The sequence below is a fragment of the Dipodomys merriami genome, unplaced genomic scaffold (assembly GCF_024711535.1).
Source record: "Dipodomys merriami isolate MVZ:Mamm:240054 unplaced genomic scaffold, mDipMer1.0.p SCAF_12, whole genome shotgun sequence".
In the NCBI taxonomy this organism is placed as follows: domain Eukaryota; kingdom Metazoa; phylum Chordata; class Mammalia; order Rodentia; family Heteromyidae; genus Dipodomys; species Dipodomys merriami.
In genome coordinates this window covers 46,418,624-46,434,693 of record NW_027202493.1, presented here as the reverse complement: position 1 = coordinate 46,434,693, position 16,070 = coordinate 46,418,624, and the positions used below count along the sequence as shown (strand labels likewise).

At 57.1% G+C, this 16,070-nt stretch overlaps 1 protein-coding gene across 1 annotated transcript in view; it reads right to left on the bottom strand.

The window, feature by feature from the left end:
* Positions 1 to 16,070, bottom strand: part of Csmd1 (CUB and Sushi multiple domains 1) — a 1,029,359-nt gene that overhangs the window by 149,585 nt on the left and 863,704 nt on the right. Inside the window, exons 24-26 of the mRNA XM_070015936.1 lie at positions 9,453 to 9,644; positions 8,031 to 8,157; positions 7,137 to 7,339 (exon numbers count right to left, since the gene is read on the bottom strand). Coding sequence (XP_069872037.1) covers positions 7,137 to 7,339; positions 8,031 to 8,157; positions 9,453 to 9,644 — 522 coding nt within the window. The remainder of the gene's footprint in view (positions 1 to 7,136; positions 7,340 to 8,030; positions 8,158 to 9,452; positions 9,645 to 16,070) is intronic.

The following is a 16,070-nucleotide window of genomic DNA, read 5'->3' as shown; positions in this document are numbered from 1 at the left end:
GCACACGTATTCAGAGCATCTGCTCTACTAATGGCTGTGTGTGCGTCACTGGTGAAAGGGTGCGTTTATTGGTGTATCTTTTCTCTTCCTTAGCCAGAATTTTCCGTGGAATATCTGTAACAATGATCATGGTGACGAGAAGAAAGCATGAGATTGAAGTACTCGGGCCATCTGGCTACATAGCCAACAGTGATCCTGACTGAAAACGCCCAGGAAACAAGATGCGGCTCTGCTGTGTAGCGGGGCCGGTCCTAGCAGGGGTACCGCCATGTGCGCGGTGTGGTCCTGTGTCCTGTGTCCTTCCGGTGTCCCAGTTCTGCAGATGGCTGCTGGGGGCTGGTCTTGCTTCTCACACAGTAAGTAAATCTCCAGTTTCCTCAGAATAACAGCTTTGCTTACAAGTCGCGTGTGTCTACACCACAGTGTCTACTTGATTGATGCACAATGGGTACAAACCGTGTTGTTCCTATTTGTTTTCATGCACAGATGGATTTAATTTCAAACTTTGAAGGTATCGCAAGGATGACAGGAGTTGCCACACAGATCAGGCGATTCTGATGTCCTTACACAGGAGAAATCAGGATAGATTTCCTGACTGTAAAATTCCTGGTAAATACTGGCAGGCGTGAAGCCACAGGTCAGCTGTCAGCAGCACCTACCACCGGACATAACATCTGTTTCCACAGAATGATAATAACATGAAGATTTCCAAACCAAACACAAGTCCTTTCTAGTTAACACAATTCCCCTTTACCCAGGAGCCTGAATCAATCCTGTTACTGTGAGCAAGAAAAAAGAAAAAATGAAAAAGAAGGAGGAAGAGGATTCCCCAGACAGATGCAGGAAACCTTCATAAAGCATGAAAGGCTGCGGCTTCTCAGAGGAGGCACCGGCGTTAACACAGATGTGCAGACAGAAACAGAAACATGAATAACAGCAGCGGTAAGGACCCTCCGGACCTGCCCCTCAGCAACTCTGCAATAACGCTTCCAAATGGAAAGATTGCTTTTATGATCTTTTTGTTTGGTTTGTTTTGTTTTGAGCTCTGGGGACTGAACCTGTGCAAAGGCCTCACACCCGCCTTCTCCAAATCTACACACACAACACTTCTGGGTCCTATCTTGAGATAGAATCCTGCTCCATAGCCCAAGCCGTCCTCCAACTTCTGATCCTCCCCCCTCAGCCTCCGGAGCAAAGTTGGGATTTACTAGTAGGAGCCACCAGACCCAGCTACTATTATGCTCTTGATGCTTGACAAATACTTAATAGCTACGGGCCCACGTTAAAACTTACGTCTGCCAAATGTAAGTCAGATGGAATTCTACCATCTGTGTGACAGAAACAAGCCAACCATGTTGACTTGACATGTGAATTTATTACCCAGCAAGCCCCACGGGGGGGGTGGTCCCAGGACAATGGCTCATGCTGATCACATGGACATGCATGCTCACCGTGACTGGCCTCACAGCGGAGCAGGCAGCATCCATCCCCTGCTCCTCAGTCTACCCAGACACAATGAGCACTTCCTGGTAACCGTCTGCCCCTCAGTCTACCCAGACACAATGAGCACTTCCTGGTAACCGTCTGCTCCTCAGTCTACCCAGACACAATGAGCACTTCCTGGTAACCGTCTGCCCCTCACCGTCTACCCAGACACAATGAGCACTTCCTGGTAACCGTCTGCCCCTCACCGTCTACCCAGACACAATGAGCACTTCCTGGTAACCGTCTGCCCCTCACCGTCTACCCAGACACAATGAGCACTTCCTGGTAACCGTCCTGAGCCTTTCCGCTTGCTCACTTCCTCACGTTTCATAGCTGAATTCCCTTGTCCACCCATGAGAACTGAGTTTATCTCAGATTCACACAGGGACTCCCTAGGTTGTTGGAAAGAGATTATCACTGATTTCTCTCTCCCGCTCCCTCTCTATTAAATTCTATTTTAGAAAAACTTGGGAATTATTATTTTTATATTTCTTATAAATACATGTTTTAATGATTTTAGCTGTGTGCTATATTTTTAAGAGATCAATACTACATGGTTGCTTGAATCAGAACAGCCTGGTGGAGTAATAGTGATCATGACAGAAGAATAGAACTTGGATTATTTTTCTTAATTAAGTTCTCAGAAATTCTCTGTGAACTAAGCTCTTTTCTCTTTAATAAAGCAAAAGCAACTACCCATGTTCTGAGACAAATAATATGGTGATTGGCAGGTTTGTTTTCATCATGTCAGAAATGAACATCGTTATGAAAACCAAGTATGCTTATTCATTGATGCTTAAAAATAGTACACAACTTAAGTTTATTGTAAAATCAGTTTGTATTCAATAGTAATGCAGGTTTTACACTTTGAATGTACCATAAAATTCCATTTTCTGCATCTTCACGAAACCACAGGATCCTTCATTCTTTTTTCTTTTTAGATTTTTGGCTTCTTCAAAATAAAAACAAAACTAGGCTTAAAAAAAGAATAAGAAAGGTGCACTGTCATTCCCCAAAGATCCATTTCTAGCATCATCCAATCAGCAGCAAGTCAGTTGCCTTTGGCTTTCCATGGAGACATGGGTACCACGCAGGGCCGACCGGGGGGCAGAGCAGCGTGGAGTTTCCACGCACACCGCTGCACTCCCGTGGTTGGCTCTCGGCGGCCTCTGTGGGGGCCTGGCCGGTGGACGCTCAGGGGCCCGGCCGGTAACGCCGCTGGAGAGAGCGATATCTACCCACTTTCCTCCTTTGCCGTCCTGGACGGCAGCATGCTCTCTGGCGCTTTCCTGCCATGCAGGCGTCCAGAGGATGCCACCATTGTCAGCCTTGAAGGGTGAAATAGGAGGCCAGAGAGGGAGGAAGATAATTTGAGAACCGTGCCCTGACCTTTATCGCACAGCGTTTCCCCTGAGTCAGCCTGTCTCCAGAACTGAGTATAAACAGTCACAAAACCCCAGTGCTGGAGGAGGAGACATAAACCTAAGCGCCTCTGGTCAGGCCTCCTCCACACGGGCAGAGACCAGGCCTCGTCCCTAATACAACCTCTGTAAAGAGGGGCTGGGCTGCTGGAGCTCAGCTGGCGTGCTGGCCACAGAGCTGGCGTGAGCTGGTGTGAGCTGATGAGCTGGCGTGAGCTGGTGTGAGCTAGTGTGAGCTGGTGTGAACTGGAGTGAGCTAGTGTGAGCTGGTGTGAGCTGATGTGAGTTAATGAGCTGGTGTGAGTTAGTGTGAGCTGGTGTGAGCTAGTGTGAGCTGGTGTGAACTGGGGTGAGCTGGTATGAGCTGGTGTTTGCTGGTGAGCTGATGTGAGCTGATGATCTGGTATAAGCTGGTGTGAGCTAGTGTGAGCTGGTGTGAACTGGTGAGTTGAGTTGGTATGAGCTGGGATAAGCCGGTGTGTGCTGGTTATGGTGATGATGGTGGTGGTGGTGGTGATGGGAATAGTCCTGGCAATGGGACATGCACATAAAAGGCAACAGAGGTAAATCACCAGTTATATGTGGGAGTCTTTCCTTTTAAAACAACACCTCATCCATCTCCCCGTCCACCCCTATGCTGCTTTGGAGTGTGAAACCTGTAGGGAAAACCTGCTCAAAGGTGGTGTGAAAGAGTGGACATGAGACCACGGCCAGCCTGCAACCAGGCGGCTTTCAGCGCGAGCAGATTTCGTGATCAAACTCCAGCAAGCGTCGTTGTGGACTCAAGCTGACATCCTGTTGAGTGATTCGCATGCAGGAAACACCTGGGAGAAGAGGAGCTGCGTCTCTCCGCGTCTTACCCACTGGTACTGATCTTGCTGGTGCTATGACCAATGGACCACAGCTCCCATCCCAGAAGCGCACGGATCCAGGATCTAGCCTTGGAGCTGAGCTAGCATCGTAGCGCAAGCCTCTGTATGCATGGTGTGTGTGCGTGCTGGGTCTGGCGTCTGGAACAGGGCCAGAGGAATGCCGTGGTATGTGGATTTGCTCACAAGTGGAGGGTACGTGGGCACAGGCCTGTCCTTTGTGGTCCCCTTGACTTCAGAGAGCAGAGGGGCAGCCAGCTCCGTCCACCTGCGCATGGAGCCTCTGCGCAGGAACCTGCCTCTCGGCCGGGCTCTCTGGTTGGCTCTGGCCTCTAATACAGTCTCAGGCCGAAGCCTCTCTCTCTGCTAGTCACAAATGATTGTTTTCCTACGAAAATGCACCCCTTACATTACCTTTCATCAACACAAATTGGAGAGGCATGTCCTGTGGCTCCCAGCTACTACCAGCAGCTCTGAAGAAATCGATTCTGCAAAATCTGAGAATGCCCAGTCCTGCTGCCCCTCGGAGGGGAGAGGTGGATTCCAGCCTTGGAGGGAGAGATGGACGCTGTCCTCAGAGGGGGAGAGGTGGATTCAGTCCTCGGAGGGGAGAGGTGAATTCCATCCTCCGTGGGAGACTCCGCCCCGGGGTATCTCACCTAGTGTAAAGGTCAGTCTTGTGTGCTGCTCTCCCCTTTTCTTGTGTTTAAGGCCCGATTCAATGGTGTTTAAGCTCTTGTGAAAAGCGTTGGGCTGATGGTGTAATTCCAGCCACGGGTTCGTGTTCCTGGCATCCGCCGCATGGGGCCGGGAGGACAGCAGCTTGTCCACGGGCGTCCTGTGTACTAGCGGCCCTCGGGTCCTCTCCTGGGAGGGAAGGCTCCCTGGGAGGGTTGAGTGAGCACAGAGAGCCGTGTCCCCGCGTGGACTCCGCAGGCGCCGTCCACCCTCACCGGACGCAGCGTTCTGTCCATCGAGGCTTTAAACCAAGGGGGTCATTTGTGATGGAATCAGAAGATTCCGAATTACAGGTTCCATGGAGTGGGCACCACAGGGGTCGCAGCGTGGTGACTGGCGCACTGAGCAGGAGGCGAAAGGGTCGCAGCTGGTCAGGGAGAGCGACGCGGGTGAGACCGCGGGGGGGGGGGGGGGAGGGGGACGCTGGGGAGGGGGAATGGAATCCACGCTGGGGAGTACGAGCTGATAAAGACTTCAGGTGAACAAGCACGGTGCGCTGCTCACTCGTGGGAGAACCGGCGTCCACCCCTCCCTGTGCTCGGGGGCCGTGTGGCCGCCCAGCCCTCCTGCCGCACCGCAGCTTGGCCCTCGCCCACCCTGCCGCCGGTGAAGCTTTGTACCACATGAACCTTTCTCCTGGAAACGCCCCGTCCCCGCGAGCTCAGGAGACCAGGGCCTGTGGGGCAGGCAGGGCGGGGAGTCAACCACACGGAGGAACCCTCGCGAGGCCACGGCTCAGTGCCTGTGGACGAGTGCAGGCACTTCAGCTCAGACAGAGAAAGGCGAGCGAGAGGAAATCTGGTGAGTCCTTGGCCGCCTGGGATTTGAACTCAGGGCCTCGTGCTCACGAGGCAGGAGCTGTGTCCATGGGTGACACCTCCAGCTCTTTATTACCAGTTGTTTTGTAAACAGGGTTTGCAGCTAGATCCTAAGCTCTCACTTGCATCTGCATCGAGAGGACAGGGGCACGCTGCTGGGCCCAGCCTCTTCTGTTGACATGGGGTCTCGGGAAGTCCTGGAATCTCCATCTTCGGCTCTGTTTCTCACATGGCTGGGAGAGCTTAGAAAAGGTGGCATTCACTTTCCCCAAGCAGAGGCCGGCCTCCGTGTCCCTCCTCTCAGCCTCCCCCGGGGCCTGGATGGCAGGAGTAAGCCACAGGCCTGGCCCACGGCTGAGAAACCGCGTCCCTTTTCATGTCTCCCTAAGACAACCCGGGATGAGCTCCATGGAGACTCGCGCTACCCGCCCATGATGACTGTGAAGGCGCCCTCCCCTGGTGGCCTCGCCCTACTTCAGGAAGATGCCCGCAGACTCGCACCCCCACAAAGGGACGCAGTAGCGCCACCCTGAGAGGAATGACCGGGGTTAGCTCTGATAGTGCGCTCTGCGCGTCTGCTGACCCCAGACTCGCAGTTCCCACATGACCGCCTCAAAGCAGAAGGCCGCCCAGGGGGACAACTTCACCATCACCCCGACCTAGGCCAGCTTTCTTTGGTAAATCCCGACTCTGACCCGTCTCACACCTGTCCACCCTCGGCCGTGAAGGCTGTGGGCACAGAGCGGCTCCGGGGCCATCCCAGGTGCCCGCCCGGGCCGGGGCAGCCTCGCGGGGCAAGCGTGGCCCCTCCGGCATCCGGCAGAGCCCGCTGTGCGCATCTCCACAGGTGGACAGCAGAGTCAGCCAGCAGGCCCGGGCAGACGGGGCACGGACCGCACAGGGGCCCCTGGGGGGCGGCACGGGAGCCTGAGGTCCCAACGAGGGTCTCTGTCCCCCCTCCCGGCCCCCGCCCCACGCCCCCTCCCCACCCCCTCCCCACCCCCCTACCCACCCCCCTACCCACCCCCCCTCCCCACGCCCCGTGCCCCCATTCCCCCCTCCCCGCCCCCCTCCCTGCGCCCCCTCCCCCCTCCCTGCCCCCCCTCCCCGCCCCCCTCCCCACTCCCCTCCCCACCCCCCCTCCCCCCATGCCCCCCTCCCCACCCCCCTCCCCGCCCACCCTCCCCACGCCCCGTGCCCCCCTCCCCACGCCCCCTCCCCCCATACCCCCCTCCTTGCCCCCTCCCTGCGCCCCCTCCCCCCCTTCCCGCCCCCATCCCCGTGCCCCCCCTCCCCGCCCCCTCCCCACCCCCCTCCCCGCCCCCCTCCCCACGCCCCGTGCCCCCATTTCCCCCTCCCTGCCTCCCTCCCTGCGCCCCCTCCCCCCCCCTTCCCGCCCCCTCTAGCCCCCCCTCCCCGTGCCCCCTCCCCGCCCCCCTCCCCGGCCCCCCTCCCCGCCCCCCCTCCCCGGCCCCCTCCCCGGCCCCCTCCCCCCATTCCCCCCGCCCTGCCCCCCTCCCCGGCCCCCTCCCCCCATTCCCCCCGCCCTGCCCCCCTCCCCGCCCCCCTCCCCGCCCCCTCCCCGCCCCCCTCCCCGCCCCCCTCCCCGCGCCCCTCCCCGCGCCCCTCCCCGCCCCCCTCCCCGCCCCCCCTCCCCGCCCCCCTCCCCGCGCCCCTCCCCGCCCCCCTCCCCGCCCCCCTCCCCGCCCCCCTCCCCGCGCCCCTCCCCGCCCCCCTCCCCGCCCCCCTCCCCGCCCCCCCTCCCCGCCCCCCTCCCCGCCCCCCTCCCCGCCCCCAGCACCTACTGGAGTACTGGATGGAGAAGCCCGACTTGCTGATGAAGAAGTCGCTGTGGAAGCGCAGCGTGAGCGCGTGGAAGGTGCTGTGCACGTCCTCGGGCAGCGCGGAGCCGCTCCACTCCCGCAGCAGCAGCGTGCTGTCCTCCGGCCCGTCCCACACCGCCAGCGTGTCGTGCGCAGTCTCCGTGTCGAACACGATGAAGTGCAGGCTGGGGGGGGGGGCCGGGTCACGCGGGGCCACGTGGGCGGGGCCACACAGGGGAAGGGCGGGGCCACACAGGGCGGGGCCACGCGGGGCAGGGCGGGGCCACGCGGGGCAGGGCGGGGCCACACAGGGCGGGGCCACGCGGGGCAGGGCGGGGCCACGCGGGGCAGGGCGGGGCCACACAGGGCGGGGCCACGCGGGGCAGGGCGGGGCCACATGGGGCGGAGCCACATGGGTGGGGCAGGGCCACACAGGGCGGGGCCATGCGGGCGGGGCGGGGCCACGCGGATGGGGCGGGGCCACACAGGGCGGGGCCACATGGGGCAGAGCCACACAGGGGCAGGGCGGGGCCACACAGGGCGGGGCCACGCGGGGCAGGGCGGGGCCACATGGGGCAGAGCCACATGGGTGGGGCAGGGTGGGGCCACATGGGGCGGAGCCACATGGGTGGGGCAGGGCCACACAGGGCGGGGCCATGTGGGCGGGGCGGGGCCACGCGGGCAGGGCGGGGCCACACAGGGCGGGGCCATGCGGGTGGAGCGTGGCCACATGGGGCAGGGCCACAAGGGCGGGGCGGGGCCCACGCATGTCCTGGCATGGCATGGCAGGGCAGGGCTCCCCTGATGGTGCGGCCCCGGGCGGGGCGGGGCGGGTCTGGGCGGGGCCCACGCGTGTCCTTCGTGGGGGCGGCTCACCTGATGGTGCGGCCCGGGTCGGCCTCCAGCACCCAGGTGCAGCGCAGGTTGTTGTCATAGGGCGCCGGGTACCCGGGGGACAGGATGCGGCCGGAGGGCCCCGCGCGCACGCGGCCTCCGCACTCGGCTGCGGACACGCACGGAGGTGAGACGGCGCCGAGACCGCGCGTGGGTGACGGCGCTGCGGGGCGACGGGCCAGCTCCGATGGGCCTCACGCGGGCCTCACCCACATGGACCTCACCCACATGGACCACACCCACATGGACCTCACCCACGCGGGCCTCACCCACATGGACCTCACCCACATGGACCTCACCCACGCGGGCCTCACCCACATGGACCTCACCCACATGGACCTCACCCACATGGACCTCACCCACGCGGGCCTCACCCACGCGGACCTCACCCACGCGGACCTCACCCACATGGACCTCACCCACATGGACCTCACCCACGCGGACCTCACCCACATGGACCACACCCACATGGACCTCACCCACATGGACCTCACCCACATGGACCTCACCCACGCAGACCTCACCCACATGGACCTCACCCACATGGACCTCACCCACATGGACCTCACCCACGCGGACCTCACCCACATGGGCCTCACCCACATGGACCTCACCCACATGGACCTCACCCACGCGGACCTCACCCACGCGGACCTCACCCACGCGGACCTCACCCACATGGACCTCACCCACATGGACCACACCCACATGGACCTCACCCACGCGGACCTCACCCACGCGGGCCTCACCCACGCGGACCTCACCCACGCGGACCTCACCCACATGGACCTCACCCACATGGACCTCACCCACGCGGGCCTCACCCACGCGGACCTCACCCACATGGGCCTCACCCACGCGGACCTCACCCACATGGACCTCACCCACATGGACCTCACCCACATGGACCTCACCCACGCAGACCTCACCCACATGGACCTCACCCACATGGACCTCACCCACATGGGCCTCACCCACATGGACCTCACCCACATGGACCTCACCCACGCGGACCTCACCCACGCGGACCTCACCCACGCGGACCTCACCCACGCGGACCTCTCCCACATGGACCTCACCCACATGGACCTCACCCACGCGTACCCCACTCACCCTGCAGATCCCTCTCCCACCCCACCCTCCCACCCCACTCTCCCACCCCACCCTCCCACCCCACTCTCCCACCCCACTCTCCCACCCCACTCTCCCACCCCACTCTCCCACCCCACTCTCCCCCGCGGACCGCACTCACCCTGCAGATCCCTCTCCCACCCCACTCTCCCACCCCACTCTCCCACCCCACTCTCCCACCCCACTCTCCCACCCCACTCTCCCACCCCACTCTCCCACCCCACTCTCCCACCCCACTCTCCCCCGCGGACCGCACCGCGCTCGCCCACTCACCCACGCAGGACGGCAGCGGCTGGTCCCAGACACGGCGGTCCCCGCTGAGGCAGGTGAGCGTGCCGCTCCCGTGCATGGCGTAGCCGGGGCTGCAGCTGAACTCCACCTCCGTGTCCGCGAAGTGGCCCCCGTCGCGCACCTTGTACCCGTAGCTGGGCAGCCCGGGGTCCTCACACTTCACCAGGTCGAAGCCTGCGGGGAGGCGCGGGGTGAGCGGGGCGCAGGGCGGGTGCGGGGAGCAGCTGGGACCCACGTGGGCCACGTGCCTCCCCACCCCGTCCCCTCCCCTCCTCCACCAGTCACCCCGCCTTGCGGAGCGTGTGACTGCGGGGCTCACAAGGCCCCCAAATCTCAGCTCTGCCTTCCTCCCCAAGGCGCCCCGAACTGTGGCAGGGACAGGGACACCATTGTCCCTCTGCCCACGTGAGCTTCGTCCACTCCTGCACCAGGCCTGGCTCAACACAGACCCCATTAAGGACGCACAGGACGGCTCCTGGAGATGCAGATGTAGCCGCTTGCAGCTCCAGGCTATTTAGCTGTTCATTAATTAATTAATTAGATGTATGTATGTATGTATGTGTCACAGTAGGAAACAGGGCTGGCTGTTGTTTGTGCACTGGATTGTTCCATTCCTGGGGGCTTCAGACCCACCGTCACCCTGAACCCTGGGAGGTGCGGTTCTCAGACAGCCTCAGAGTAACGCACATTTCCATCACCACTAATCTAACAATAACCAAATAAATGAGCGTGCTGGGGTGGCCTACTCTCCTTCACGTGCCTGACTTTTCCTTCTCCAAAACAACACATGAAATTCACTTTCAAGCCAGCTCTGAGATGCCGAGGAAAGCACTTCCTACATTGGCAAAGGAATGTCACCCCGGTGTTCTGGAATAGGCCCTATGGGGTGGCGCAGCTCCGTCCGGGAGAGCAGAGAGTCCCTGTGAGGATGTGCCCCGCCACACCACGGGCTCCCCGCAGCCCCTCCTCAGCATCACACCATCCCCGCTTCACTACCAATCGGGCTCACCGAAGAGATACAGGCTGTCTGATTCAGAGTGTCCCAAATGCCAGGAGGATGACCCATCGCCGCACAAAAACAAGGCTGCTCTCTGCGGATGTGGAGGGAGGGAGGGGATAGGGCAGGGTGCCCGATGGTCCGGGCGTCCGGTGTGGATAAATCCTTGGCTAGTTAACAGGGACACGAACCTGCACACCACCAGATCTACAGAGAATCCAGGGCTGCACCTGTCCTTAGAGCCTGCCCAGTGCTGGCCTGTCCTCAGTGGTGTCCTACTTGGTGTGGCCGGCAGGCCGGTGCTGGGGCACGGCTGTCAAGTCTAGCGCAGCGGTGCTCTTGTCCCGGAACAGAGCAGAATGAAGAGCCGGGGAGTGCTGGCCATTGTGGCCCCGAGCCATTGTGGCCCTGAGGCTGGACTGTGTGCTAAGCACTGAACCCCAGAACACACTGTTGGAAATGTCCGCTGGACAAGAGATCCAGGTATAAAAATACACACTCCGTGCATCGTCCATCTGTGTGCCATCACGTCCAGGCTCTCAGTGAATCCTGCCATCTGTTTTGGGGGGTGCCTCACGCCCTCAGGGGCTCTGCAGGTCCTGTGGAGGGGCGCTGCCCTCCACCGGGCCTGGGATCCCCAGAACAGCTGAGCCCCAAATTCACACACTGGGCCCCCGGCTTCCCACATATGCAGGTGCAGGGAGCTGGGTGGTGTAGGTTTCTAAGAACGTTTCCTGAGTGTGAACGCAGTGTGAGTATGGGCGTGTCTCCAAGTCTGGGGCAGGCTGACCGTTCACGCTGGTGTGAAGATGGAAGAAAAGCACTGGGTGGTTTGTCTGGTGCTTAAACTGCACACAAGCCCAGAATCTTCGAGACTGGTCACCGGCTGTAACAGTCTGTACCATGCCTTAACCTGTATTCCATCTCGTGTCTGCACACACACACATCAGCTGCAGAGATGAGGCCCCGACACCGTCAGTCATGGCCAGCATTCCTGTTCACTGCGGGTCACCTCCCAGTGCAGGGGACATTGTCCCAACACACGTTCTCCATGTTCTTCGAGGTTGCTGGGTTGGTAGAGTGAAGACAAGATGTCTCTTCAGGATCTGTGCACCGCCTCAGACTTCGGCGTGCTGAGCTCCACACAATAATGCCTCCGGCATTGTACAGAACAAGCCCTCTGCACACCAAGAGCCAGTCTCTTCAGTTATGCAACACCCTAAAACACGGCTGTTCTATCATCATTGCTTAGAATAAGTATTTTCCTATCTCTGCCTTAAGCTTTCTACTTAGAGAAGAAAAACATTCAGAAACAAACGGGCAAACAAAGATACATCAATGAAAATGTCTCATTAACTTTATGCGGGTGCAAGTGGTCGTTCGATGGCTTTCTCTATCGCTTGGTCTCAGATGGTTTACCGTCCCCTCCACCGTGGGGAGCAGGAAGCCTGGTTATTGATGGCAGGAGAGTCCTCTGGCTCCTTGTTTCTTCTGACACTTTTATTGTTTTCTCAAAAGGTCACAGTGGAATTTATTATTTTATTTTAATAAAAGTCTGACACTTACTTAATTCCTAAATGTCTGGAAGTCTACCCAGCATCTTGGATACTGCGTGCTGTTCTCTGGGAGGAGGTGGGGGCGTATCAGCCATTCCCAGGCTCAGTCTTCCATTTTCGATCCACCGAAGGGAGCTTCAAGCTCGCAGAATGTCTCAGAACTTCCACTCGGGCAGGGCTACGGCAGGGCGGGATCGCTGTGCGGGAGAAGCACGGAGAGGGCCACAGGGGAACGTTCCAGAAGGAGCAGAGCGCCCAGGCGCCCAGAGCTCCAGCTGCTTGGCACCTGTGTCTTGAATGAGCTGCGGCCGGCGGGGCCTTGGCGGCCCTGGGCCCTGGCGGCCCTCATCCTCCAGTGCCCCCGGCTCCACTCTGCGGACTCTGAGCGGCCTGGCCCGCCCCCAGCTCTCCCCACTCTTCAAGAGCATGCCTTTCTCCCTGGCTGCAGGAGGTGCATTTCCTCCCGCTTCACCATTCATTCCACTCATTATTTGCTGTTTGTTTAAAGAACAATGCACAGTCATCCTGCACAACACCAATTCAACGCTGCTTAGAGCACTGGCAAAATGACGCAAACAGATCCGTCACTGTGCAGTTAGGAGTGAAACACCCAACTGTGTGTGTCACAGTTGTGTGCACAGAATACACAGTTACCGTTTTGTTATGATTTTTTGTTGTTGTTTTTGGACGGTGCTGTGTCTTGAACTCAAGGCCAGGGTATTGTCCCTGAGCATTTTTGGTAGTTCCTCCTGCCTAGGTTGGCTTCAAGCCATGATCCTCAGATCTCAGCCTCTGGCTCACAGGTGTGAGCCACGGGCACCTGGCGGACTCAGTTTTTAAAGTTTCAGGTTATTAAGGGATGCTATACCTGAATTACAAATCTCCTCACCTAAAAATAGACATTTTATTATAATTCAAATTTAATGGAGTTTTTAAATGATCTTAAGACTCGAGACTACTGAAGAGTATGAACATAAAATATACATGGGTAGAGCAACCTTCTATGTGAAGAGAACAGCCTTCTCTATCCTAATGAGTCTGAAAGACACCAGCACTCAGATGCTGGCTCTGTTTTGCTTTTTACCATGTAGCAACTCAGAAAAAATATATCAAGTTATTTGTGTCAAAACATTGTTAACACTGTAGTCAAAGCAGGCTTGCATACTTAGTAATTCCATTTTTCCTCTGCTTTCCAGTGATTTCTTCTTAAGTCATAATCTCAGCAAAGATACTCAGAACAAAATGTTCTAGTCAAAACACGATCCAAACATCAGGCTGATGAAAATCAGCCCTGGTGTCCCAGCCACCACGACCCATGCTTGCTGTTCTGTAGACTGCATCTGGCTTCTCAGACTCTTCATTTTCCCTAAGTCTAACGAAAGCTGAACCTAAGCCGCGGAGTCTTCCGCCTTCAGTGTTTGGAGTAGCTCTTGTCTCCCGAGAAGGCACCAGGACAGACAACGCACTCTCAGGTTAACCTCTTCTGCAGGCCCTGCTGGACAATGAGGGCTCTGCGCCTGACCACGCGGCCTGGAAACAGCTCCACATGCTGGGCAGGAAGCGGACGAGGCTGAGGATGCTGCACGTCCGTGGATCTACGGGATCGTCTCCTGTGAGCAACTGAAATCTTCAGGCATTTGTAGAGAGCTGCTACCTCGTGAGTTCCCCGAGACTGCTCAGTGAGGATGAGGACAGCCATCGGGGCTGTGGGGGAAATGGAATGTTTCCAGATGTCGTTCAGAAAAGAGAGGAAGTACTCTGAACGACTCCTCCTGGCCACGTACCCACTCGACTTGCAGTCCTCCAGGGAAAGCCTGGGCTAGGGTCACCGGGGGAGCTAATTTTTGTCGCACACTTGACAAAAGAAATGAATGCTGAGCTCCCAGAAATGCCTGGTTGACTCATGTTTAAACACACAATTCATTGTTAAAAAAGAACAATTACTTCCAGGTGTGTTTTCGTGTTTATGTGTGTTTGCACATGTGTTTGTTTTTTAAATACTAAGTTATAAGTCTGTCATTTTAACCACATTGTTTTCAATTGATTTATTTAGAAAGGTACTTTTTTGTAATTCCCTGCATCTGAAGTTGTATTATCATTGTGTGTGTGTGTGAGTGTGTGTGTGAGTGTGTGTGTGTGTGTGTGAGTGTGTGAGTGTGTGTGTGTGAGTGTGAGTGTGTGTGTGAGTGAGTGTGTGTGTGAGTGTGTGTGTGAGTGTGTGTGTGAGTGTGTGTGAGTGTGTGTGAGTGTGTGTGTGTGTGCGCTTATGTAAGTAACTCTCATGGATAGATGTTACAAAATTTCCACAAACCAAAACAATGACCAGGATATCAGCAGTATTTAATCAGGAATGTGAATTTCTGAGCTCTGGGGCAAGACAATGAAAAGCCAATTAAAGTTTAGAACTGAAATTAGAAAATCAAAACAACTCCCTACTTTTCTGAAGTCATCTTGTTTGTTTAATCAAATAAGTCATTCATAAATAACAAAGCAGCCGGGAATGGTGGCTCACCATCTGAATCCTAGCTACCTGGGGATCGTAGTCAGGAGGATCACAGTTTGACCCAGCCTGGGGGAAACCTTCTTGAGACACCATCTCAACAACCCAGCTATACTGGAAAGTAAAAACAGGGGGATCCTGGATCAGGCCGGGCTGGGCAAGAATGAAAGGCCCTCTTGGAAAAGTAACTCAAGCCAAGCGTGCCAATGGCACTGCATAAGCAGTAAAGCACCCGCTTCACAAGAGGCAGGCCCTGAGTTCAAACTGCAGTAAAAATGGAAGGACCTGGAAAAAAATGTTAGCAAATTAAGTCAGGACCAGATACGAAGGGTTAATGTTTTATCTTATATGTGGAAGCTAGATTTAACGTACAAACTCACAAGTGGATACACTGTGCAGAACTGAAATACAAGAGGTTTGAGGGAGATACCAAGTGTGTACTTCCTTAGAAAGACAAAAATTAAAGTTCAGCAAAATAAAACACCAGAAGGAAGTAGGTACACAAAGACGGTAGGGTGGGTCAAGGGGGGCAGGTTGACAAAATGCAGATGACAAGAAGAAGGGGAGTGTACACCCAAGAGCCAACGTGCACCCCACAAAACTAAGAAGCGGGAGGGAGGGGGCGAGCAGGGGGGCGCGAGCATGCTGAAGGGCGACACCGATCCAGATGCTTTCGGTTCAGAAACTGCTTGAAAACTTCAGAAACTGTTAAAGGCCAGTTCCTTTGTACAATTTCTTAAAGACAGCTAAAAATGAGAAAGACAAAAGAACATAAAAGCAACCTAATAACAGAGCAAGTAGCCTCAGGAAAGCGCGGCCTCAGTCATAGACATCAGGTAAGTAGATCAGACTGATAAGGTCCTAATTGCATTCACAAACCCTAAACAAATCTTTACTCCTGGTGGCTCTGTGCCGGCAGGCTGGGCGGAGACTCCACCCCGCTGGCTGCCGGCATCTCCATCTGGAGTTCCACCTGCCCCTCGGGGTTGAAGGGGGATGAGGCCCACTGGGCATCCGCAGGCACAGGCATGTCCACAGGAGAGAGACTGCTCACTGACACACGCATGTCCGCAGGAGACTGCCCACAGCAGCTACAGCACTGGCACATGCACATCTACAGGAGACTGCCCACAGCACCTACAGCACAGGCTGGCTTACACGCCTGTCCACCAATGAATGCACAAAGAAAAGGTGGTGTACATGCCCAACAGGGTGTCACTGAGCCACACAGGAGAAGGAGACTGGTTGATGTGGAGGAAAATGGACAGAACCAGAGATCATGATGGAGAACACCAGAGAAAGACAGACTTCATGGTCTCCCTCGGATTGGGAATCTAGTACTCAAAAGATGACAGAACCTGGGGACTTCCCTCAGGAGAGGGGGTAGGGGGGGAGGGGGAGGGGGAGGGGAGAGTAGGGTTAAAGCATGTTAAATGCACGTATGAAAGCATTGTTGAGATTGCCTTGTGAAGCGGGGTTCAGGGTCCATGTCAGAGGCTCCTCATCCAACACCCCACTAGTCAGTGGGAAAAAGAGGGAAGGAGGCC